This window comes from Paralichthys olivaceus, chromosome 12, assembly GCF_024713975.1.
Source record: "Paralichthys olivaceus isolate ysfri-2021 chromosome 12, ASM2471397v2, whole genome shotgun sequence".
In the NCBI taxonomy this organism is placed as follows: domain Eukaryota; kingdom Metazoa; phylum Chordata; class Actinopteri; order Pleuronectiformes; family Paralichthyidae; genus Paralichthys; species Paralichthys olivaceus.
In genome coordinates this window covers 24,247,538-24,271,291 of record NC_091104.1, presented here as the reverse complement: position 1 = coordinate 24,271,291, position 23,754 = coordinate 24,247,538, and the positions used below count along the sequence as shown (strand labels likewise).

General features: G+C 42.1%; 4 protein-coding genes across 4 annotated transcripts; 3 read left to right on the top strand and 1 right to left on the bottom strand.

Moving 5' to 3' along the window:
* Positions 1-394: 394 nt before the first annotated feature.
* On the top strand, positions 395-5,805 carry LOC138412378 (histone H1-like). The gene has a single exon (XM_069536126.1). It carries the CDS (start codon positions 646-648, stop codon positions 1,267-1,269), a length of 624 nt encoding a protein of 207 aa, XP_069392227.1. The 5' UTR covers positions 395-645; the 3' UTR covers positions 1,270-5,805.
* A 44-nt stretch (positions 5,806-5,849) lies between these two features.
* On the bottom strand, positions 5,850-7,297 carry LOC138412381 (histone H2A). The gene has a single exon (XM_069536129.1). The coding sequence runs from the start codon at positions 7,291-7,293 to the stop codon at positions 6,907-6,909; it is 387 nt and encodes a 128-aa protein (XP_069392230.1). The 5' UTR covers positions 7,294-7,297; the 3' UTR covers positions 5,850-6,906.
* A 331-nt stretch (positions 7,298-7,628) lies between these two features.
* Positions 7,629-8,837, top strand: LOC138412379 (histone H3). Its single transcript, XM_069536127.1, has one exon. It carries the CDS (start codon positions 7,642-7,644, stop codon positions 8,050-8,052), a length of 411 nt encoding a protein of 136 aa, XP_069392228.1. The 5' UTR covers positions 7,629-7,641; the 3' UTR covers positions 8,053-8,837.
* Positions 8,838-12,629: 3,792 nt separating this feature from the next.
* Positions 12,630-13,026, top strand: LOC138412261 (histone H2B). The gene has a single exon (XM_069535741.1). It carries the CDS (start codon positions 12,652-12,654, stop codon positions 13,024-13,026), a length of 375 nt encoding a protein of 124 aa, XP_069391842.1. The 5' UTR covers positions 12,630-12,651.
* Positions 13,027-23,754: the final 10,728 nt, after the last annotated feature.

Genomic DNA, 23,754 nt, shown 5'->3' with positions numbered 1-23,754 from the left:
AACTTGACAGATGGACATGAAATGTAGCTCTAATGATAGAATGACTCTCCAGCATCCTCAGCATGAAACGTTCACGGCTCTGATAGAAAGTCTGGCTCCACTTCACCATGAGCCTCGGCCATCAGCGGTGTGTTTGCTGCCTGCACAATAACCTGACTTTCTTCCAAAGGATCATCAGCAGGTGCTTGTTTTGACTCGGTCTCTCTGAACAAACATGTGGAGCAGCTGGGAGACGGATGTTGGTGGAGCTGTGGTGCTTTTCAAGTCATTTTAGGAGAGAAACGAGTGGGAAAAGCCGCCGAGCAGCGCTGCTCACCGCGGTGAACGGGTGAGGTTTGGAGGCTCCACCGACAAAATGCAGAGAGCATCAGAGCTCTTCATGACTTCAATATGAAGACACACAAGTCCGCTACCTGCTTCCTCACTGTCAGCCTCCAGCACCGCTCACCCACTGATGTTTCACTCGTTTATCAGTGAAGAGAAAACACAAGTGTCTCGGCGTTCACACTGCACACAGGAGCCACGGCTGGATTGAGTCTCCACGGTTCTCATGGTGTGTTCAAGTAACGCCTCCCGATCGGGACTCTTCATTAGTCCGGTCACACACTCCGATAGTTCCTCGTTGATCTAAACTCAGAGACAAAGATGGCAGAAGTCCCTCCAGCTCCAGCCGCCGCCCCGGCCAAAGCGGCCAAGAAGAAGGTTGTGAAACCGAAGAAGGTCGGCCCCAGCGTCAGGGAGATCATCATCGAAGCCGTGTCCGCGTCCAAGGAGCGGAGCGGCGTGTCAGCGGCCGCCCTCAAGAAGGCTCTGGCTGCCGGAGGCTACGATGTGGAGAAGAACAAGTCCCGCGTCAACACCGCCATCAAGGGCCTGGTGATCAAGGGGACTCTGGTCCAGACCAAGGGAACCGGGGCCTCCGGCTCATTCAAGATCAACAAGAAGGTGGAGCCCAAGGTGAAGAAGCCGGTCAAGACCGCTGCTCCCAAAGTGAAGAAACCCGCCGCCAAGAAACCCCTAGCGGCCAAAAAGGCCAAAGCAGCGGCAGCCAAGAAGCCAGCAGCCGCTAAAAAGTCCCCGAAGAAGGTGACGAAACCAGCACCGGCCAAGAAAGCAGCCAAGAGCCCCAAGAAGGTGGCGAAGAGCCCTAAGAAGGTGGCAGTCAAGAGCCCCAAGAAGGTGGCGAAAAAGGCTCCTGCAGCCAAGAAAGCCCCCGCGAAGAAGGCTGCCAAACCCAAAGTGAAGAAGACAGCAGCCAAGAAGAAGTGAGCTGTCCTCACTGTGAAACATGTTCATCCTGCTAAAAGGCTCTTTTAAGAGCCACACACGTCGATCCACAAAGAGCTGCTTCCTCATCAAACATCACCACTGTCACTCACTGGCAACACATATGTAGAGACTGACTTCTTAACTAAAGAGAGTCGAGTTAGATAGAAACATGTTCAATATTTATGTGTTACAATGTCAAGTAATTTAATGTCAAACCATCAAAATACTATCAAGTCGTTATAAACATCTTAAAAGACACTGTGAAGGAGAAGCAGACTACTACTGACACACACACACACACACACACACACACACACACACACACACACACACTGTGCAACATGATGTTCAGCTTTATATAATATAATTATACTTGAGATTGTTTTCTTCTTAAAGAATATATATATATATACTTACTTAGTTGTGGGTGAGCTGTTTAGAATTTAGACAATGTCTGCTTTAAATCATATATTTCTACAATTAGATTTTCTGATTGTGATATGTGATCCTAACAGACTCTTCACATACATTATTGATATTTTATTTTATTTGTATAGCACAGAATAATAACATCTCAGGGCACTTTACAGAGGCCGTACAAAGTTATAGAGAAACCCAATGGTTCTCACAATGAGAAACACTGACTACTGTGGAGTGTAAATGACCATTAATTCTATAATTGTTTCTAAGGACATGTTGTTTTCATTTAGTTTCCTGATATGCTTTGAAGCCAGGTTATTATTTCATTAATTAAAATAGACGCTAAATGCGGGACTTTTATTTTGAAAGCGCCTCGCTGTGTATCAAAAGCATCCGTTGTTGTGGATAGTGTGCGTCTGCGTATTAGAAGTGTGACAGCAAGGGGTTTACTGAAAATGAGGAAAAGATAACTCTGTTTACCGAGCACCTGGCTGATAGAGGGCACAAGGTTTGTTTTCATATCACCTCATGACATGTTTAATGTGTAGTTCGAATCGCGGTAACTTTTACGGTTTTGTATACTCTTGATGTAATGTTTTGAGCTAGCGGTACCGCTAATTAGCATTAGCTCAGCTAATGTCCGGTCTGAAGTTAAATGCATTTTGAGTGAATTTATCATACAATGAGGTCATGAAGAAGATAATTACATTTATTGTTATACTTTTTTCATAGCTCTCTTCTGCGTTCAAGTGTACCAGGTTCCTTCAATAAACACTTTGGACCATCAGTTGAAGAGTCTGATCATCATTCAGCCGGGGATGCTACATGGAGAGAATAGAACAAACTCCCCTTTAACAGAAATACACTTCTAGAACCAGACTCAGTGTGTGTGGCCATCTGCCTCGACTGGTTGGGGTGACACGAGAGACATGTGGGAGAGATAATGAGATCACAGCATCTTACTCACACTGAGCACTCATGCTCTCCGAGTGGTGCCACTGTGATGAGATGTAGTAACACGAGGGAACCAATAGATGGCGCTGCACTACAATCTGTGAACCAGAACATCGTCCACTACCATGATGAAGTCTCCTACATGTCCTGTCAGAAGCTTTGTTTTCCAGTAGGTCAGCTGCTCCTGTTTTATTCTCATCTAATGATTCAAACACTAAGTTAATTTGTTTCATGTAAATATCAACAGATCTTGTGTGGAAGTAAATCTAAGGAACTCCCACCTGAAGATTGTTTTTCAAATCTTGACTATGACTCTGCTTGGGTGTGTCCACATATAGTCATTTACACCCAGTGCTCACATGTAATTGCTCAATAGCAATTTAGTTTTTCAGATTTAAAATAGTTTATTTCAAATCGTAATCTCTTTACCTTTGTATCTAAACCTCTCGAACCCTATACTGACTTGTTCTCTCCACCTTGACAACAGCCCTGTGTAGGTGTGTTCACAACTTTCAGAATACAATTTTAAACTACTAAATTAGACACATTGTTTCAGGACCATGGACAGAGCAGTTAGGTGTGTTTAGGTGCTGTACTTCAACAGTTTGTTTCTCTGAATGGATGTTGTGGAGCAGAGCGCAGCCGCTTTACACTTCAAGTCTATGTGGAAACAAGCTACACATTTAAATACACAAGTAGGGGAGAACAGAGTAAGATGAGCCAACCCCTGTAGCTAGATAACCATTAAAAAGTCAACATGTGACCACAAAATAAGGAAGTGTAGTCAACATTACTCATTCCATCTTTGATTCAGGCACATGGAGAGAGTGGTAAGCTAACCAGAGAGAAAACAAAGTGATGATTGTCATGCTAGGTGAATTCATCATTTCACTTTCAACAAGTATCTTAATTCAAATAGATGTTTTAGAAATGATAACATGATTATTGAAGTCAGTGTAAGCTACAAAACAAGTTTAACTTTAACTGATCATGTTGATGTGAGTTACTTTGTGAAACAGTTTTGTCCAAATGGTGGTTGTGGAGTGATACGAGCCAGTGATGAGGGGGTTAATTAATCCAATGGACAGTCATTGCTCACTGCAGTTACAAACACACACAGACATGCACTCGTACACAAACTATTTCTGTGTCACTGTTACATGTTCATGTTGATGTTTGATCACCGTGTCACAATGCTAATTTAATGGATACCTTGTTAGCCAATGTTAAGTTGAAGTCACACAAACATGTCATACGTACACAAAAGTACATGTACACATACATTATTTGTGTAGCTGACACACAAAGGTCAGAGTTTAATCCCTCCCCAAAATGTTTAGGTAACATGTTGAACAACAGTAAACAAACACGGTTTTACTTTGTAAGTTTTGGTCTTTTTTAAATTGATGTCATGGATTCTGTGTAATTGTTGTATCAGTTATTAATGCTGCATCATTTACCCATAGAGGACTCAATCACTATGATGATTTAACCCCCACCTTGAAATAATGTGTGTCAAAGTACCAACTTTAGTTTCATGGATCATTGTACTGAAACAATAATACCTAGGTGTGTTTTATTTTCCATGGGTACCCACCAACCTGAGGTTTATATAATAACTTCTGTTTGAAACAAATACATTTCTGTTTGTTCAGTAATTGTGTATTTTCCAAGTTGGTGGAGGACATGAGGAGACTTGCTCTTTACCAGAGGTGAGTGTGTGGCTCTTAAAAGAGCCTTTGTGTTGGTGGTTTCCAGCAGCTTTGCTTTACTTCGCTTTTTAAAGTGTGTGTATGTGTGTAAAACTACTTTGACTTGTGTTATTCATGCAACACCTACGTCTGCCTGATGTGGAGGCAGAAGTACTGGCACTCTCCACTTCATCGTCAGAGTCATGCTCTCTCCTCACCTCTGAGATTTTAACAGTGGGGTGTTGAGTTTTAAAATGCCTGTGCAAATTATTTGTGGATCCAGATTTCAATGAAATTAACTTCTGGCAAATATAGCACTTAGCCTTTCTGTCTGCCTCAAGCGAAAAGTGCATCTGAATGCTGCTCCTTTTCCTTGGGCTCATTTTGCAGAATGACGACGGACGGCCCTCTCCCTCTTTCAGGCTGCTGTTCACTGCACTGCAGACTCAGGTGCACTTGCTTTTTGTTTCTATGTTTTTTACTGAGGCCCTCACGTGAAGGGAGCATGCACAACTTGTTGCATTTATTTCATATGCAATGCATATGAAATAAGTGCTCCTCCCCATGCTCTCTCCGTCTCACTCAGTGGAGGAGCTTGTGTGAGCAACTGTGAACCATAGGTGTGAACTCAGGGAGAGAGAAAAAAAAAAAAAGAACGGCTCCCAACCAAACGCGACTCAGTTCCCATCGTTCATGTTAATGAGCCAGACAAAATATTTGGTTTGTTCGTGAACGTCACAACTCTAACACCTTAACTCTAATATGGATATTGAACCTTCACCATCTCAGACTATTAAAGTATCATGTTCTTATGTGACTGTCCAGAAAGAGGAGGCTGACTGGACCACAGTTAATTTCTTAAAACTCACAGATCCTGCTAAACTACATGAAAGAAAATATGGTTTATTTTTCTGAATGGAAAATGTGTTTTATTTAATGGTCCAGTGTGTAAGATTGAGGTGAAAGGGATCTACCGGCAGAAATTTAATGTAGAATAATCCTCATGATGTTTTTACTCCTTTGTTTCATCTAAATTGGATGAATTGTAATTGTCTTTACTCCAGAAAAGATCCTTTATATTGAAATACTTCATATTTACATCAAGTGGGTCCTCTCTACGGAGGCTGCCATGTTTTTTACATTAGTCCAGACTGGACAATTTAAATAGTTTTTATGTCAATTAAAGGCTTTTTCATGTTTGGAAGGAGAGGGTGAGGTGAGGGGTGTTCAGCTGCGATTTGTTTCCAGGCCTTGGTTTTGGGATTTATTCATGATATAGGTGAGATTTGAACTGATTTTGATAAAATGCTACAACACACTAATTTGATTCCACACAGAATGACTCATTATGTCTGTCGCTCTCTGTCCTGATCCTGACTAGAGATTTATTGTGATATAATTTTCACCCTCAGACTATGTTCATACTGATTCATATGTTTCATTTAAATTTCAATAAACAACCTGATCTTTTATTAAACTGACTCCAGGCTGTGCAACAACATGAACACAGGTGGGTTAACAATGGAATGTGACCCCCACCCTCATCCCAATGAAGCAGTTAAAGGTCACATTCACACCCAGTGCTCAAGGTGTAAATCAAGATGACTACTTTTTGTTCAGATTTGTATGTAAAAATAAAGTTTCTGTCAAATTATAATCTGTTTACTTTTTATATAAACCTTTTTGACATGAACCTGACTATTGTTTCCAGCTAAAGTCAAACCAGGTCTGACAAAGTCAGCCTGAATAATATGAAACAATAAATTGGACACATGGTATCAGGACCATGGACAGAGCTATACATTGTTTGTATATAAAGTAATAGGTAAATAAATTGTGTTTGAATGGATACAATTCCATGTTTACAGGCTAATTAACCCACAACAATCAACACAAACATGTACTTGTACTGCATACATTTGCATATTCTGGATCCACAGAGTGTTTGAGGACAATGAGGTCTTCATTTGTAATATGAATATGTTACTGGCTATTAAAGTCTGAGACTATTTGATCTATAGATCAATAGCTAACAAAATAACAGGCTGGCAGAGATTTCTCCATCATACACAAAGGGAATAATTTAATATTCTAGTCAAATAGTTTTTTGATGAACCTCATTTTTTAATTATTATTTTATACAAATAATGAACAGTTTTTATATGAAAAACTAAGGTTTTTAGCAAATTAGACAGCAGAAAAAACTGAAAATCCAGTATATCATAAACATTTTCTAATAAATGATGGAACCTGTTGAGTTTATATGACTCAATACACCAATAACTATGACCATTTTACCCCCACCTTGAAATAATGTGTGCAGAAAGACCAACCATTGATCATTGTACTGAAACAATAATAATAGCATGTGTTTGATTTTCCATGGGTACCCACCAACCTCAGGTTTATATAGTAACTTATGTTAGAAACAAACACATTTCTGTACCTTGTTTGTTCAGTACTTGTGTATTTTCCAAGTTGGTGGGGGACATGAGGAGACTTGCTCTTTACCAGAGGTGAGTGTGTGGCTCTTAAAAGAGCCTTTGTGTTGGAAGTTTCCAGCAGCTTCGCTTTACTTAGACTTGGCGGCCTTCTCGGTCTTCTTGGGCAACAGAACAGCCTGGATGTTGGGCAGCACGCCGCCCTGAGCGATGGTCACTCCGCCCAGGAGTTTATTGAGCTCCTCGTCGTTGCGGACTGCCAGCTGCAGGTGGCGGGGGATGATACGGGTCTTCTTGTTGTCGCGGGCAGCGTTTCCAGCCAGCTCTAGGATCTCAGCGGTCAGGTACTCCAGCACAGCCGCCAGGTAGACGGGGGCGCCGGCACCGACGCGCTGAGCATAGTTGCCTTTACGCAGCAGCCTGTGAACACGACCGACGGGGAACTGGAGCCCAGCGCGGGACGAGCGGGTCTTTGCCTTCGCTCTGGCCTTTCCGCCTGTTTTGCCTCTTCCGGACATTTTCAAATCGTTTCCTGAAACACGTCAAGAGAAACTGCGGCAAACAGCTCGAACTCTCGCTTATATGTCAGCGGATCGCGCGGGACGGTTCATGCCAGACCAACCAGAGAAGAAGCCTCCAGCGGAGCAGGGGAGGTCGTTCTACACTTTTTTTCTCCAATAAGCAGCGGGGACTCGGGCGGTGGGTCGCTCCTTTCGGCGGCGCTGAGCTCCAGGAGGAGCCTCTCACCAATCAGGACCCGGGGATCTGAAACTGCGTCACCATTTCACGACTGGCTCCGTCGTTTAAAAGCAGAGTGTCGCTGCTCTACTTCACTTTTTCTCCCGATCAGAGAAAGAAAACATAAAATGGCAAGAACCAAGCAGACCGCGCGTAAATCCACCGGAGGTAAAGCCCCCAGGAAGCAGCTGGCCACCAAGGCTGCGCGTAAGAGCGCCCCGGCCACCGGCGGCGTGAAGAAGCCTCACCGTTACAGGCCCGGTACCGTGGCTCTGAGAGAGATCCGTCGCTACCAGAAATCTACTGAGCTGCTGATCCGCAAGCTGCCCTTCCAGCGCCTGGTCAGAGAAATCGCTCAGGATTTCAAGACCGACCTGCGCTTCCAGAGCTCCGCTGTCATGGCTCTGCAGGAGGCCAGCGAGGCTTACCTGGTCGGCCTGTTCGAGGACACCAATCTGTGCGCCATCCACGCCAAGAGGGTGACCATCATGCCCAAGGACATCCAGCTGGCCCGCCGCATCCGCGGAGAGAGAGCTTAAACTGCTACTGCTGCTGCTCCACTCACGATAACAACGGCTCTTTTAAGAGCCACTTCACTGCACTCAAGACAAAACTCCTCCGCTGCTCTCACTAGTTACTGACTGATCATAGCTCTAGAAGCTTTCATCACCAAATAATCAACTTATATACGTGATGTTGCTCATGACAGTCATAGCATTTAATTCATTAAATCAAAAGACTAATAATGTGAATAAACAATTTCACTTTCAATCACACTCTAGATCTGTCAGACCATTTTTAAAATGGACAATTACAGACCACACTGATTCTGGACATATATTCTATTTTTGTATGTGTTGATCAGATGACACTGTCAACATATGTCAATAATCAGCTCCTCTGACATTTCATCCACAGCCATGTGTCAGTACAACAGAGGAACGTTATCAAAAGCTCACTCACACTGTTGATTCAATGATTACTGTAATGAAGGGTGGGGGGGTCTCGAAACAGCGAAAGAGTAAAACAGCATAAGAGTGATTATATATTGTTTACATAAGGAACAGAGGTCAGAAGGTGACTTGACACAGATAAGAGATCTGCACCTGAAAGCATGAGCTATGGAACCAAATAATCCAATAAATATATAAATTGAAATCCATGTTTCTGAACTAACTGAGTTAAAAAGAGGGGTTGGGGGTCTTAATAATGAGATTATTAATGTAAGTGAGCTGCCATTTCAGTGACTGAGGTTACGACAGCAAGACAAACTGTGCAAGACGCCCTTGATCTGATCTTCCAAGATGAGGAAGCAGATAGTGATTTGAAGGAGGATGTGTCAGAGCAGGAAGACAACATGGAAGAAAACTACGATTACAGCCGTTCTGATGACGACATGTATATCTTCTGACATATGACAATAAAAATGAAACAATATTTCTTACCAGTCCTCTTCTGTCCGACCATTATAATTAAAATAATCTATTGACAACACTGATCCTGGACACAGCTCGTGTTTAGTAGCAAACTTACCTAGAGAGTAGTTCACTTCCTCCTCTGGCAGGTCTGTTCGGAAAAGTTGTTAAACATCCTTGTTTGAACAGTGTGCATCAGTGACATTGTGAGTTATCATCACTTATACCTGATGTTGTGTTTCATTATGACACTGGTTGTCAATATTCTACTTTGTTTAGAAGCTCATGTGATAATTAGCATGCTATTAGCTTCGCCCAGGAGGTCCTGAGCTGAGTGAATGCGCAGGTGTGTACCCCAGCTCATATGCTACACCTTGTCATTTATGTTAGTGCCTGTTTGTTTAGTCAAATGTTAACTTTCGATATAGCCTGTCATAATGCTGTATCATTTGCATGCACCGTTCTATTGTGGTCAGATTGTGCTGTAACATCAGTTTGTTAATAAATTATCAATAATTTTTAGTTGCTCATTTAATCATCAATCATCTGAATAAGCTTATTGTTAACAAATGATCAATGATCAACTGAACCAATAAATCCATGGTCATTGGCAGAGTCATCACACAAAGCCTCACATATTTTCTTGCTTGATACAAACTTCCAGCTGTGTTCAGATCACTGGACTTTACTTGTGTATCACATCAATGTAGGAAAATGTGTCACCTTCAAGTTTATATCTCTTATCTGTTTTGTTTTAATCACACACAAAACAAGAAAATAAAGTATAAGTATCAAGCAGAAATAAGAAAACACTTGATGACAGTAAAAGTTAACTGGAGCCGTTGTGTCTCTCCAAAGTCTGCAGACAACAGTAATCATCAATAATAAACACAGGGTAACAAGTGAAGAATCCAGTCTCTACTGGGCAGTGCCTCCCTTTGCCGTCAAAACAGTCACAGTTCTTTGCGACATTGTATCAACAAGATGCTGGAAACCTTCCTCTGTTATTCTGATTCATGTTGACTTGAACAAAAACGTTCTGCAGATTAATCAGCTTCACACCGTGCTGCTGATTGTGAATGAAGAAGTTAGTATTACATTTAATGAATAGAAAAGTAATAGTGATGTAGACATCAGTTATGATCTTCTGGCCCATACTCTGAATTTGTATCTGTGCTGGTTCTTAGGACAGATAAAGTCCTAATAATAAATGAGTTCAATGTTCTTGTTGATCTCAATAACAGTCTTCATCATTTAATTCATTAATAGATTCAATTTCACTGTAAATGTAATTAAACCAACTCACTGTTTCAATCACACTCTTGCTCTTGTTCTGACATATGACATAGACATTAAACATCTAATTATATTTCCCCCAAATCTTTTTCTGTCTGACCATTTTTAATTTACAATTATTAGCAACTCTGATCCTGGACAGAGATTTACATAAAGGGCTATTTTAGTAGTCAGCAACAAACATGACAAATATGGGGGGGGGGGTTCTCTCTGTAATCATTCTGTAGCAGTATAATGCTTGTTGCATTCGACACAGACTGGTTGTGATTGTTCTGGGAGCTGGTTGTTGCTTGTGACCAGGGGCAGAAAGTGGCTGCTCTTGAATGTGTTGATCTGAGGTTCTGGGGGAGTTGCATGTATCTTGCATTGTTCAGGAACAGGTGACCAGTCAACATTGTGTACCTGCAAACACTAATGTTTGGAACACCATGGCTTTCTTTAAAAACTCATACCAATCACACCCCCACCACAAGTCAGACAAGCACCTGCTGACATTACAGACAGATTCTCAATAGTCGAAGCTTGTCATCAACACTTCCTCTCCTCTGGTCTTTCACCTGATATGACTTCAGAACCTACAGCTGATTCTCGTATTGTTACTGTTTAAATGAAACCTTAATATCTACCGTCCTACATCCAAAGTCCTGTGGGGGCGCTAGCGCACCAAAGAGTTTATTATCAGCGGATCCACAGAGGAGGAATACGTCCGCCTCTGTCTTCTAATACGTCCTCATGCTAGCTATGAATAGCTGTGATTCCCGCGGATCACAGTATTGACTAGATCTCATCTGACTGAAGAGAAATGTCTGGACGAGGAAAGGGAGGAAAAGGTCTCGGTAAAGGAGGCGCAAAGCGTCACCGCAAAGTTCTCCGTGATAACATCCAGGGAATCACCAAGCCCGCCATCCGCCGCCTGGCTCGCCGTGGCGGAGTGAAGCGTATCTCCGGTCTGATCTACGAGGAGACCCGCGGCGTGTTGAAGGTTTTCCTGGAGAATGTCATCCGCGATGCTGTCACCTACACCGAGCACGCCAAGAGGAAGACCGTGACCGCCATGGACGTGGTGTATGCTCTGAAGAGACAGGGCCGCACTCTGTACGGCTTCGGTGGATAAACTCACTTTCAACAGCTCAACAACACAACGGCTCTTTTAAGAGCCACACACTGAGTCAATGAGAGCTCACATCCTCTGCTCAACACTCATCACTAGTTCTTCCAGAGAACAACAATCAATCAGGGTCTGATCACTGATGGAATCGTGATCTTAGTAATTATCCATATATAAACCATGTTACCACATGAATGAAACTTATTTTGTTTCAGTTTTTTATCTGTAGTTAGTTTCCAATGAACATGTATAAAAACACTACAATCATATCCATAATTACATCTTAACCATATTATGGATTTTTAATCTTCACTATCTCAGATTGGTAAAGTATAATGTTCTTATGTGACTGTCCAGAAAGAGGAGGCAGACTGGACCACGGTTTACGATGGGTGGTGGAGTGGAACTTGATTCATTTCTTAAAACCCACAGATCCTGCTGTACTACATGAAATAATATATGTTTGTTTTTCTGAATAGAAAATGTTTTTTTTTAACACCTGTAATCCTCCTTGACTTTTCATGGCTCCTTCCCAGCAGTACTTTTCTATAAGAACACTCTGCACTCAGAGGGCTGTGTTGTTCCTCCCCAACAACAATAGCATGTCTTTCTAACCCAGACGCTGTTTGAAGTAACAATACTTGAGATATCAATGTCCTGGCATCAACACATTGTTACTGTTCTAAAGAAGCTAAATAGTTACATGTGGAAACGTACACAAGTAAATAACTCAACAGTCAACATTGTAAACATTTATGTAAATTACCATAAACACATGAATCAACTTAACTAAGGTGTTGGGGACACAAAGAGAGAGACGGGAGGGAGACCAGGAATACTTGTGTAACCATCACATTTAAGATCCGTCAGACTGGTTGTTATAATGAAGACAATAATTATATTCAGTTCAATCTAAATGAACAGATTAATAAACCTGAAGTTTAACTGACTTGGTGTTTTACTGTGACGATCAAGTGTTCCCTTAATATTTAGAGCAGTGTGTTTATCAGGTCGCTTTAGTTCAGATAGTTTGAAATGATACTAATGTGATACTAACATCAATAATAAGAACATATATAGTTTCAGACATCATGCATTTCTTAACCCCCCAAATGTTCCAGTTCATCTCTACAGTTCAACCTCTGTCAGCAGCAGAATAATGGACTCTGGACATGGAGACACGCCCACTGCTGTTACAATGACGATCAACATTCAGCCAATCACAGAGAGGGAACAGCACAGCAACTTTACATGTGTTGTGTTCAAATACAGCCTGTTCTCTGACGACTTCATTCATTTGATCGAGTAATATCGTGACGATGCCTGAACCAGCGAAGTCCGCGCCCAAGAAGGGCTCCAAGAAAGCGGTGACGAAGGCCCCCGGTAAGGGCGGAAAGAAGAGGAGAAAGAGCAGGAAGGAGAGCTACGCCATCTACGTGTACAAGGTGCTGAAGCAGGTCCACCCCGACACTGGGATCTCCTCCAAGGCCATGGGCATCATGAACTCCTTCGTGAGCGACATCTTCGAGCGCATCGCCGGTGAGGCCTCTCGTCTGGCTCATTACAACAAGCGCTCCACCATCACCTCCAGGGAGATTCAGACCGCCGTCCGCCTGCTGCTGCCCGGTGAGCTGGCTAAACACGCCGTGTCTGAGGGCACCAAGGCCGTGACCAAGTACACCAGCTCCAAGTAAACCACTCTGGAGACATGACATCAAACCAACGGCTCTTTTAAGAGCCACACACTTTCTCTATGGAGACAAACTGTCCTGACTCGAACATGTGCACCAACACTCAAATAGCCACTTTACACTAATACTGGAACTGTGGTGAATTCAATCATGGTGGAATTTAATACTTATGGTTCATATTGAATTAGTCTTATTGTCCAGTGTCCCAACGCTCTGAATCATTCACACAATGGATTCATTAGTTCTGTTGATCATGTATCATTTCCTAACAATCAGTGTGTTCACATGACTTGCAAACACATTGATGATTAAATTAACAATATGTCAAATGTTGTTGCTACAGATCATCTAAAGGACAAACCGGTCTGAGGCACGTCTCTGTATTTACTGATTCTTCTTCTGGCTTTTTGGCTCTTAGCTATGCACAGTCACGTGCATTACCGCCACCAACTGGTCTGGAGTGTGGACACAAAGACTGAGTTTGTGTTTGTTTACTGAAGGACCGCGCCTGTAAAAACAGTAGAAGAAGAAGTGGGACCTGGGGGTTGTTATGAAAGGTCGGCAGAAAGTTTGCCAACAGAAAATATGTTGAATGGAGGAAAATACTTATACATTGACCTCTGACAAACCAAAGGAACGGCACAGACATCAACTGAGAAGTGAAAGTTAATGTGAGATGTGAAACGGGACCTGAGACAGAACCGGGGACAAACACCATGTTGTCTCCAGGATGGAAAACTACTGAGAGACAAAGACTTTCTGACGCTGAAGTCTCAGGTTTTCTGTTGAACAGGTAATTTACTACATCAATACAAAGTCAATCTGTTGTTCAATAGATTATTATTTTTTGTATATTCAAACTGATGCTGTTATAGTAACATTTACATTGTTACAGATTCATATTGTGAATTACTCCAGACTAAGATCACTGTAGTACTTGTTGACTTATCCTAGATCTATTTATTTAGTTTAGTGAACTTCCCACCATCTCAGGATGTAAAATCATTTATTACAGGAGAAGACCACTGTGTCATGTATCACTTATTTTCTTACTGTTCTTTTACAGCTTTCTCACCCTGATACATCAAGTTCAATGACAAACCTGTTTCAGATCCAACTGCATTCAGCAACTGAGTTTGCACTGGAACACAGGCAAGTCAATGCATTGAACAGTTGTTCATTATCTAATGTTGTATTAACAACAAGTTTATTTCTTCCATTCTGTTATTTCATCTGCTTTCTTGCTGCCATTTTACCATATCCATTAAAACAAAGTTTGAAATGTTTTAGCATTGTAATATTAATTATTGTTTTTCACAGCTTGCATCTGCAATTGATCACTCACATGCACAGTCAATGTTTAAAGTTCTTTAAATGTATATCAGATATTGAATGATTTCAGCTAAAGAAGACTACAAATATTTGATTAAATTTAAAAAATGCATTTTTATAAATATGCAAAAAGGATGCACTCTTTGTGTTTTGACATCATTCTTGTGGAATACAAACCCTGTAAGTCTTACTCATATCAGCTTTGCTTTTGTAATACTAGATACATTTGACAGGTGTGTGAATACGTGGTACTGTTCAAAACCTTCAGAGGGACAAAAACAGCAGCTGGGGATGACAAGATGGGTTCCCTGGCCTAAAGAGCCATGTTGATAATAATAATAATGTTGATATGCTGCGGTAAAAGTGTTGTCATCCCCACGCTCTCTAATATGGTCTAACACCGTAACATCTTCCTGGTACTGCCTGTGAACATGTTAAACACTTCTGGGCAGTACTGGGAGAAGTACGGTGGTAGACTCACAGTTTTCAGGATCTTGACCACAGCATTTCTTCTGACTGTCTGAAAGGTTAGTCTCTACAGTTCATAAGAACACCATGACACTCCAGCAGGAGGTGAGTCACCATGTCTGTAGCTGTCAGCTCCTGTGCTGCTCCACACTCATCTCCTCAATAAGTGTCTGAAAACATAAACAAAGGAGAAGCTCAGATAAGGCTTTATTATTAGCTCTATATTATGTTGGTTATATGATAAGGTCAGTTATTAGGGGTTATAGGCTGCAATGTTTCTTGTATCCCACATATGCAAAACAATAACAACATATCCCTGTAACATACAGTATTTCTATAATAATTGTTCAGTGGTGTCTCTGAGGTTTTACAGTCAGTGGCTGACGTGCACTGCACAGCTAATGTTACAGTAACATTATTCAGTAAGATGTGCACACAGAGCTGTGGTATGAAAACACTTGTGTTGTATTGTTCTTGTTGATATCAAGCAGACCATGTAGTCATATAATGAAAACACAAACCTGTAGCTTCAATCTGCTCCCAGTGGTCCAGTCTCTCCTCCTCCTCACGGCTGCAGCTCCAGGATCTCCTCCTCTTCTCTTGCTCACCTCAGTACAGAACTCAAGTGTTTCAGCACGTAAACAGAGAAGACAAGTGTCTCCTGCTAACGCCATCTCCCTGTTATACGAGCCTGTGTGCTAACATTAGCCAGCATCAATATTGTTAGCCTGCATTAGCATTGAGCTAATTCAGCTACCTAATGTCAGTAATAAAGCACTACCACAGCATGTCAACACATTGTCTTCATGTAAACTATTAACTACAGTTTGCATTCAAAATAAACAGGTTACATTAATCAATATGTATCGATCTATAGACACTGCAGAGAAGTCAGCTCAGTGAGGTCATCCAGCATTTTGACGCATGAGGGCCACCGTAGCTCTCCTCACGCTCAGGAAGGGAGGGGGGAGTGAGGAACACCAAGTTTGATATGATGTTACCAGCTTGTTACACACTGAACCTTTAAATGAGGAAGTTAACATTTGACTACACAAACAGGCACTAACATAAACAACAAGGTGTAGCATATATATATTTGTAACCATTGTATTGCAAATTAATGATTGAACCCTTCTCTGTGGACCTGCTGTTTTAGATGCAGTGGGAAGAGAGTGAGTGTCATAGATTTGATATAATGATTCAATTGAAAGTGATAACTGTGCAGATTAAATTATATTATCAGTCCCATCTACAATTGAAAATGTTTTTAAGCCCATTAGCAGGTTGAAATGTTGGACGTGTTTTGTCCCATGTCTCAAGAATCAGTGATGTGTGTTATTCATGGGGAGGAGGTGGTGGATGTTTTCCCTGGTGGTTATAATTGTATTTGTAAAGAAGCTCATGAAATTGTAGCTTCTCAGTGTTGTCAATAGTTGTACATTAATAATGGTCGGACAGAAGAGGACTAGTAGGAAATATTGTTTCATTTGTATTGTCATATGTCAGAAGATATAAATGTCGTCATCAGAACGGCTGTAATCGTAGTTTTCCTCCATGTTGTCCTCCTGCTCTGACACATCCTCCTTCAAATCAATATCTGCTTCCTCATCTTGGAAGATCAGATCAAGGGCGTCTTGCACAGTTTGTCTTGCTGTCCTAACCTCAGTAACTGAAATGGCAGCTCACTTGCCTTAATAATCTCATTATAAAGACCAGTAATTTCAAATACATGGATTGCAATGTATATATTTATTGGATTATTTTGTTACATATGTCATGCTTTCAGGTGCAGATCTGTTATCTGTGTCAAGTCACCTTCTGACCTCTGTTCCTTATGTGAACCATATATAATCACTCTTATGCTGTTTTACTCTTTTACTGTTTTGAGATGTGCGAGATCTGCCCCCACCCTTCATTACATTGATCATTGAATCAACAGTGTGAGTAAACTTTTGATAACGTTCCTCTATTGTACTGTCACATGGCTGTGGATGAAATGTCAGGAGTTGATTGTTGAAAGATGTTTACAGTGTTATCTGATCTAGAGTTGTGACGTTCACGAACGAACCAAATCTTTTGTCTGGCTCATTAACATGAACGATGGGAACTGAGTCGCGTTTGGTTGAGAGCCGTTCTTTTTTTTCTCTCTCCTTGAGTTCACACCTATGGTTCACAGTTGCTCACACAACCAACCAACACACATCCCACTCATCATCAATGGCAGTGCAGTAGAGTCTGTGAAAAGCACAAAGTTCCTGGGAGTGCACATCACGAATGACCTCTCATGGACTACCAACACCACCGCACTGGTCAAGAAAGCGCAGACACGACTCCACTTCCTGAGAAGGATGAGAAGAGCTGATCTCCCCACTTCTGCCCTCACCATCTTCTTCACAGGTGCTATTGAGAGCATCCTGACCAGCAACGTCTCTGTCTGGTACGGCAGCTGTCTAGCTGCAGACAAGAAGGCACTGCAGAGGGTGGTGAGGACAGCAGAAAAGATCATCAGGTCATCCCTACCAGCCATTCAGGAACTGTACACTTCACACTGTTCCAAGCGGGCAATGAACATCATCAAAGACACAACTCATCCAGCAAGTCTGTTCTCCCTTCTACCATCAGGGAAGCGGTACCGCAACCTGCGGGCCCGCACAAGCAGACTGAGTAACAGCTTCTTTCCACAAGCCATCAGACTCATCAACACACTGAAGAAAACCACATGAACATTCCATAGTCACTTCACCATGCCACTGGCACTTTACTTTACTGTTGCACCTTGTGACCACTGTACTTCTGCTGCTATGTGTGTGTGTGTGTGTGTGTGTGTGTGTGTGTGTGTGTGTGTGTGTGTGAGTGTGTGAGTGTGTGAGAGAGTGAGAGTGTGTTTGAGAGAGAGATTATTGTCAATGTCTATTTAAATGTTTGTGTGTGTGTGTGTGTGTGTGTGTGAGAGAGATTTTGTCAATGTCTTACTTAAATGTTTCAAACTTGCACATTGGAGACTGGTCAAACGCAATTTCAAACTTCTGTGCTAACCCTGTTACATTGATTTTTGACAATAAAGTACACTTGACTTGACTTGACTTGACAAGCTCCTCCACTGAGTGAGACAGAGAGAGCATGGGGAGGAGCACCTAAGCAACAAGTTCACGTTGTGCATGCTCCCTTCATGTGAGGGCCTCAGTGAAAAACATAGAGAAAAAAAAGCGAGTGCATCTGAGTCTGCAGTGCAGTGAACAGCAGCCTGAAAGAGGGGGAGGACCGTCCGTCGTCGTTCTGCAAAATGAGCCCAAGGAAAAGGAGCAGCATTTAGATGCACTTTTCGCTTGAGGCAGACAGAAAGGCTAAGTGCTATATTTGCCAGAAGATAATTTCATTGAAATCTGGATCCACAAATAATTTGCACAGGCATTTTAAAACTCAACACCCCATTGTTAAAATCTCAGTGAGGAGAGAGCATGACTCTGACGATGAAGTGGAGAGTGCCTGTACTTCTGCCTCCACATCAGGCAGACGCAGGTGTTGCATGAATAACACAAGTCAAAGTAGTTTTACACACATAGACACACTTTATACTCAGGGTAAATAGTGATATTACTGTCAACTCAGACGGATATAGCAGGACCGAGCAGTCAGACTCTGCTCTCCAACACTGCTTCAGCACCACGGAGTGGTGTGTGTTTGAGGAGGAGGACATAAACACACACACAGACGCGGTCATTTGCTACATCGACAAATGCATCGATGACGTCGTGCCGCGGATTACTGCATGAACATTCCCAAATCAGAAGCCCTGGAAAAATGGCGAGGTCCGAGCAGACTATAAAATAACAACAAGTGGTGCCGAGGAAGTGTGTGCATCTCTCCCAGATGAACTGAACACATTTTATGCACGCTTTGAGAGACCCCCGGCTGTGGAGGTACAGAAGGCTCAGGATCCCTGCCCCTGCCCCCTGGTTCTAACCAGTGCAGATGTGTGCAGATCCCTAAAAAAGATCAACACACATAGGGCTCCTGGGCCTGACGGCATCCCTGGCCGTGCTCTCCAGGTGTGTGCAGTTCAGCTGGCAGAGGTGTTCACATGCATCTTCAATAAGTAACTGCTCCAGTCTATAGTCCCCACTTGTCTCAAAGAGTCCACCATCATTCCAGTCCCTAAAAAGACAAAAACCATCTGCCTCAACGACTACCGCCCAGTTGCACTCACCCTCATCATCATGAAGTGCTTTGAGCGGTTAGTCAAACAGTTCATCACCTCCTCCCTCCCCAACTCACTGGACCCCCTGCAGTTTGCTTACATGGAGAACAGGTCCACAGCCGACGCCATCACCCTCACCCTCCACACTGCCCTCTCCCACCTGGACCAGAGGAACACGTATGTGAGGATGCTGTTCATTGACTACAGTTCAGCATTCAACACTATTGTGCCCTCCAAGCTCGTCATCAAGCTCAGGAACCTCGGGCTCAACAGCACCCTCTGTGACTGGATCCTGAACTTCCTGACGGGCAGACGCCAGGCAGTGCGGATGGGGAACATCACATCCTCCAGCCGGACCCTCAACACCGGAGCCCCCCAGGGTTGCGTGCTCAGCCCTCTCCTCTACTCCTTGTTCACGCACGACTGCGTGGCCACATACAGCTCCAACACCATCATCAAGTTTGCTGACGACACCACCATCATCAGCCTGATCACAGACGGCGACGAGACGGCCTACAGAGAGGAGGTCAGAGCGCTGACATCTTGGTGCCAGGACAACAACCTCCATCTCAACGTCAGCAAAACCAAGGAGCTGATTGTGGATTACAGGAAGAAGCAGAGAGACGGACACGCCCCCATCACCATCGACAGGACTCCTGTGGAGAGAGTCAGCAGCTTCAGGTTCCTCGGGGTTCACATCACTGAGGACCTGACATGGACTCATCACACCAGAGTCATCACAAAGACAGCTCGTCAGCGGCTCTTCTTCCTCCGCAGGCTGCGGAGGTTCAACATGGACTCCAGGACACTCTGCAACTTCTACAGATGCACCATCGAGAGTATCTTGACCGGATGCATCACGGCCTGGTATGGCAGTTGCGCCGCCCTCAACCGTAAGACTCTACAGAGGGTGGTGAAAACTGCTCAGCACATCACCAGGACGGAGCTACCATCCATGGAGGACCTCTACACCCAGCGTTGTAGGAAGAAGGCTTACAGGATACTGAAAGACCCCCATCACCCCAGCAACAAACTCTTCTCTCTGCTGCCGTCTGGCAGACGGTACCGCAGCATCCAGGCCAAGACCACAAGACTCAGGGACAGTTTTATCCCACAGGCTGTAAGACTGCTGAACTCCTGAGCTCTGTGAAGGTCACTACATCAGTTTAAAACAACATAGTTATTTTCACATTATAATATTCATTAGCAATAATTGATATTTATTTATTTAGTTTACAATAATTCTCATTCTGTCACCGCATTTCTATTCATCATATTTCCTATCAATATAAAAATATAAAGAGTGCAATAATTCTTATCTGTCCATTCCTCCCCATAACTGCTGCTAAATTAAGTCTGACATGTATATATCTCATTTAGCACCTTAAAATGTTTTCTTATTTTATTATAATGTTTATTTTATTTTTATGCACCTTACAAGGGTTACTTAATTTTTTTGCACTAGTACTGACATTTGTACTTATTGTTTAATTTGCACTAGTGTATGTTATTGTATTTTAAGTTACTCTTATCTTATTTTATGAAACTTGCATGTTGAGGTGCCTGGGATTTAAGATTTTCATTGCCAACATGTACGCTGTATCTGTTGTGGAGATGACAATAAAACCTTTGAACCTTTACAATTAATGCATATCAGACTCTAAAATCTTGTCCACATGTGTCAAATGAAGCCATAATCAATATTTCAGAATAATTCAAACTCAAATATTTGTGCGAAATCTGAGTTCAAAATTATTCTGATCCAAATCTCAGCCCATCATTCCTCCCTGTGATTATTTCCTGGATAAAATGAATTAACCCAGACTGGCTTCTTAAAAGTGAATTAATATAAAAATGAGCCAAATGAGCCAGTCTTTTAAATGGCTCTTTGAAATGACCAAATCCCAAAGATCCGGCTCCCTCCAAAGAGCCATAAATCCCATCTCTATAAGATGTAAATGTGGATATTTTCGTTGTGTTTTTATTCATGTTGGGTGAAGACTCACTATAAAGAAACTGAAACAAAATGAGTTTCATTCACGTGGTAACATGGTTTATATATGGTTAATTACTAGGATCACAATTCCATCAGTGATCAGACCCTGATTGATTGTGTTTCTCTGGAAGAACTAGTGATGAGGGTTGAGCAGAGGATGTGAGCTCTCATTGACTCAGTGTGTGGCTCTTAAAAGAGCCGTTGTGTTGTTGAGCTGTTGAAAGTGAGTTTATCCACCGAAGCCGTACAGAGTGCGGCCCTGTCTCTTCAGAGCATACACCACGTCCATGGCGGTCACGGTCTTCCTCTTGGCGTGCTCGGTGTAGGTGACAGCATCGCGGATGACATTCTCCAGGAAAACCTTCAACACGCCGCGGGTCTCCTCGTAGATCAGACCGGAGATACGCTTCACTCCGCCACGGCGAGCCAGGCGGCGGATGGCGGGCTTGGTGATTCCCTGGATGTTATCACGGAGAACTTTGCGGTGACGCTTTGCGCCTCCTTTACCGAGACCTTTTCCTCCCTTTCCTCGTCCAGACATTTCTCTTCAGTCAGATGAGATCTAGTCAATAGTGTGATCCGCGGGAACCCCAGCTATTCATAGCCTGCATGAGGACGTGCTAGAAGACAGAGATGGACGTATTCCCCCTCTGTGGATCCGCTGATATTAAATTCTATGGTGCACTAGCGCCCCCACAGGAGCAGAGGTTGGATGTAGGACTGTAGATATTAAGGTCTGACACTTGACCAGTTTTGTGGAACAGTAGAACTGTAGCACGTTCCCGTCAAGTAGGAATAGAGTCTGTAACAAGCTTGGTTAAAGATAAGAGTTACATTAGGACTGATTAGAGAAGTATAACACAAAGCACATAGAGCACCGAGGGAAATGGTTCAGAAAGCTGCTGTGCATGTCTCCCCATGTCTGATGAACCATCAGTGGTTCTCACACTACAGTTATGGTCGGTAGATTAGGCTCCAAAGCAGAGGGAAGAGTTTTAATGATTAGAAAAGTAGATGTTATGGTGACCTCGATATCATCTAAACAACCAATATAAATATGTGTAAAACATTGATACTTCAAATATTTTGTTCTACACATCTAAAACAGCCTGGGTCCTGGGTGTACACTATGCATCCAGGTCATTGAAAATAAATCATGAATCAAATATGAAGCCAAAAAATGAAGTTAACTATTTTTTTTTTATAATTTAGATATGTTAAATATTTAATGGTGTCAAAATGACCCCAAGGACAATAGGAGGGTTAAAATGAGAACAAATATATAAAAATATCATGATGAATAAGACCAATTGACTATATAACTGTTTGTCTTTGTCCATGTCCCTGAAACAATGTGTTCAATTTAGTAGTTTAAAATCATACTCTGAAATTGTGTAGCTTTTGTGAAATGTGGTTTTGATTGTATCTCCAAGTGTGTGAACACATCGATGCAGGGCCATTGCCAAGGTTGGAAATAATATACAACAAAAATGACACATAAGTCTATTCCTGTGTCTTCCAGTTAGTCATAGGTTTGAGTTGTTGCTCACTATGATATAAACACCTTGGTCAAAACTTGACTTTAACCCAGACTGCACACTACACGTGATTTAAATGTTAACATCTGCAGCTCCTGCTAATGGAAGAGTAAAGTACAAGAGTCACATTTATAAGATAATAGTGTCATGAAACAAATACAGTGGAAGGAGTAGTGACAAGTTAGAAATACACACAATGAGTAGAAAAGTAGAAGTCATCTACTAATAAAGCTTGGAAATATTGTTTGGTCTTGAACACACAGCAGGCAGATTTATTGTTATCTTTTCAACTGTGTCTTTGCTTTCCTACTTTTGTGTCATGAGTTTAAAACTGAGATGAACAAAACACTGTTGTTGTGGTTTTGCTCTGAGCTTGGATGGGGTGAGAGGAGGGATGAGGGATATTGATCTTGTTTTATTGTAGATATCATAGAAAACACTTGTTTTATATTGTTTGTTCATAAAGTACTAGGTAAATGAAGTATGTTTAAATGGATAAAAATCCATGTTTACAGGCTAATTTACCCACAGCAATCTACACAAACTCAGACTGCACACGTGTGTATATTCTAGATACACAGAGTGTTTGTTGAGACTGAGGTCTTCATTTGTAATATGAATATGTTACTGGCTATAAAAGTCTGAGACTATTTGATCTATAGATCAATAGCTATCAAACTGACAGCTTGACAGAAATGTATCTGAAACACACAAATGGAATAATTTAATATATGAGACAAATAGTTTTTGATAAACCTTTGTCATTGTTTAATGATTATTTTTCATAAATAATGATGAACATACTATACAAACACTTGTATCTTTAAAATGAAGAACAAAAGTTTTTATGAAATCGCACAATAGGAATAAAAACAAATTCCCGTACATCATACACATTTTCTAATAAATGATGGAACCTGTTGAATTTTTGTATTAAATGAAAGAGAAATGTGGCCCAATATTAATGTGATCATAGTTTGAAGTTAATATTTAGTAAACTTGACAGATGGACATGAAATGTAGCTCTAATGATAGAATGACTCTCCAGCATCCTCAGCATGAAACGTTCACGGCTCTGATAGAAAGTCTGGCTCCACTTCACCATGAGCCTCGGCCATCAGCGGTGTGTTTGCTGCCTGCACAATAACCTGACTTTCTTCCAAAGGATCATCAGCAGGTGCTTGTTTTGACTCGGTCTC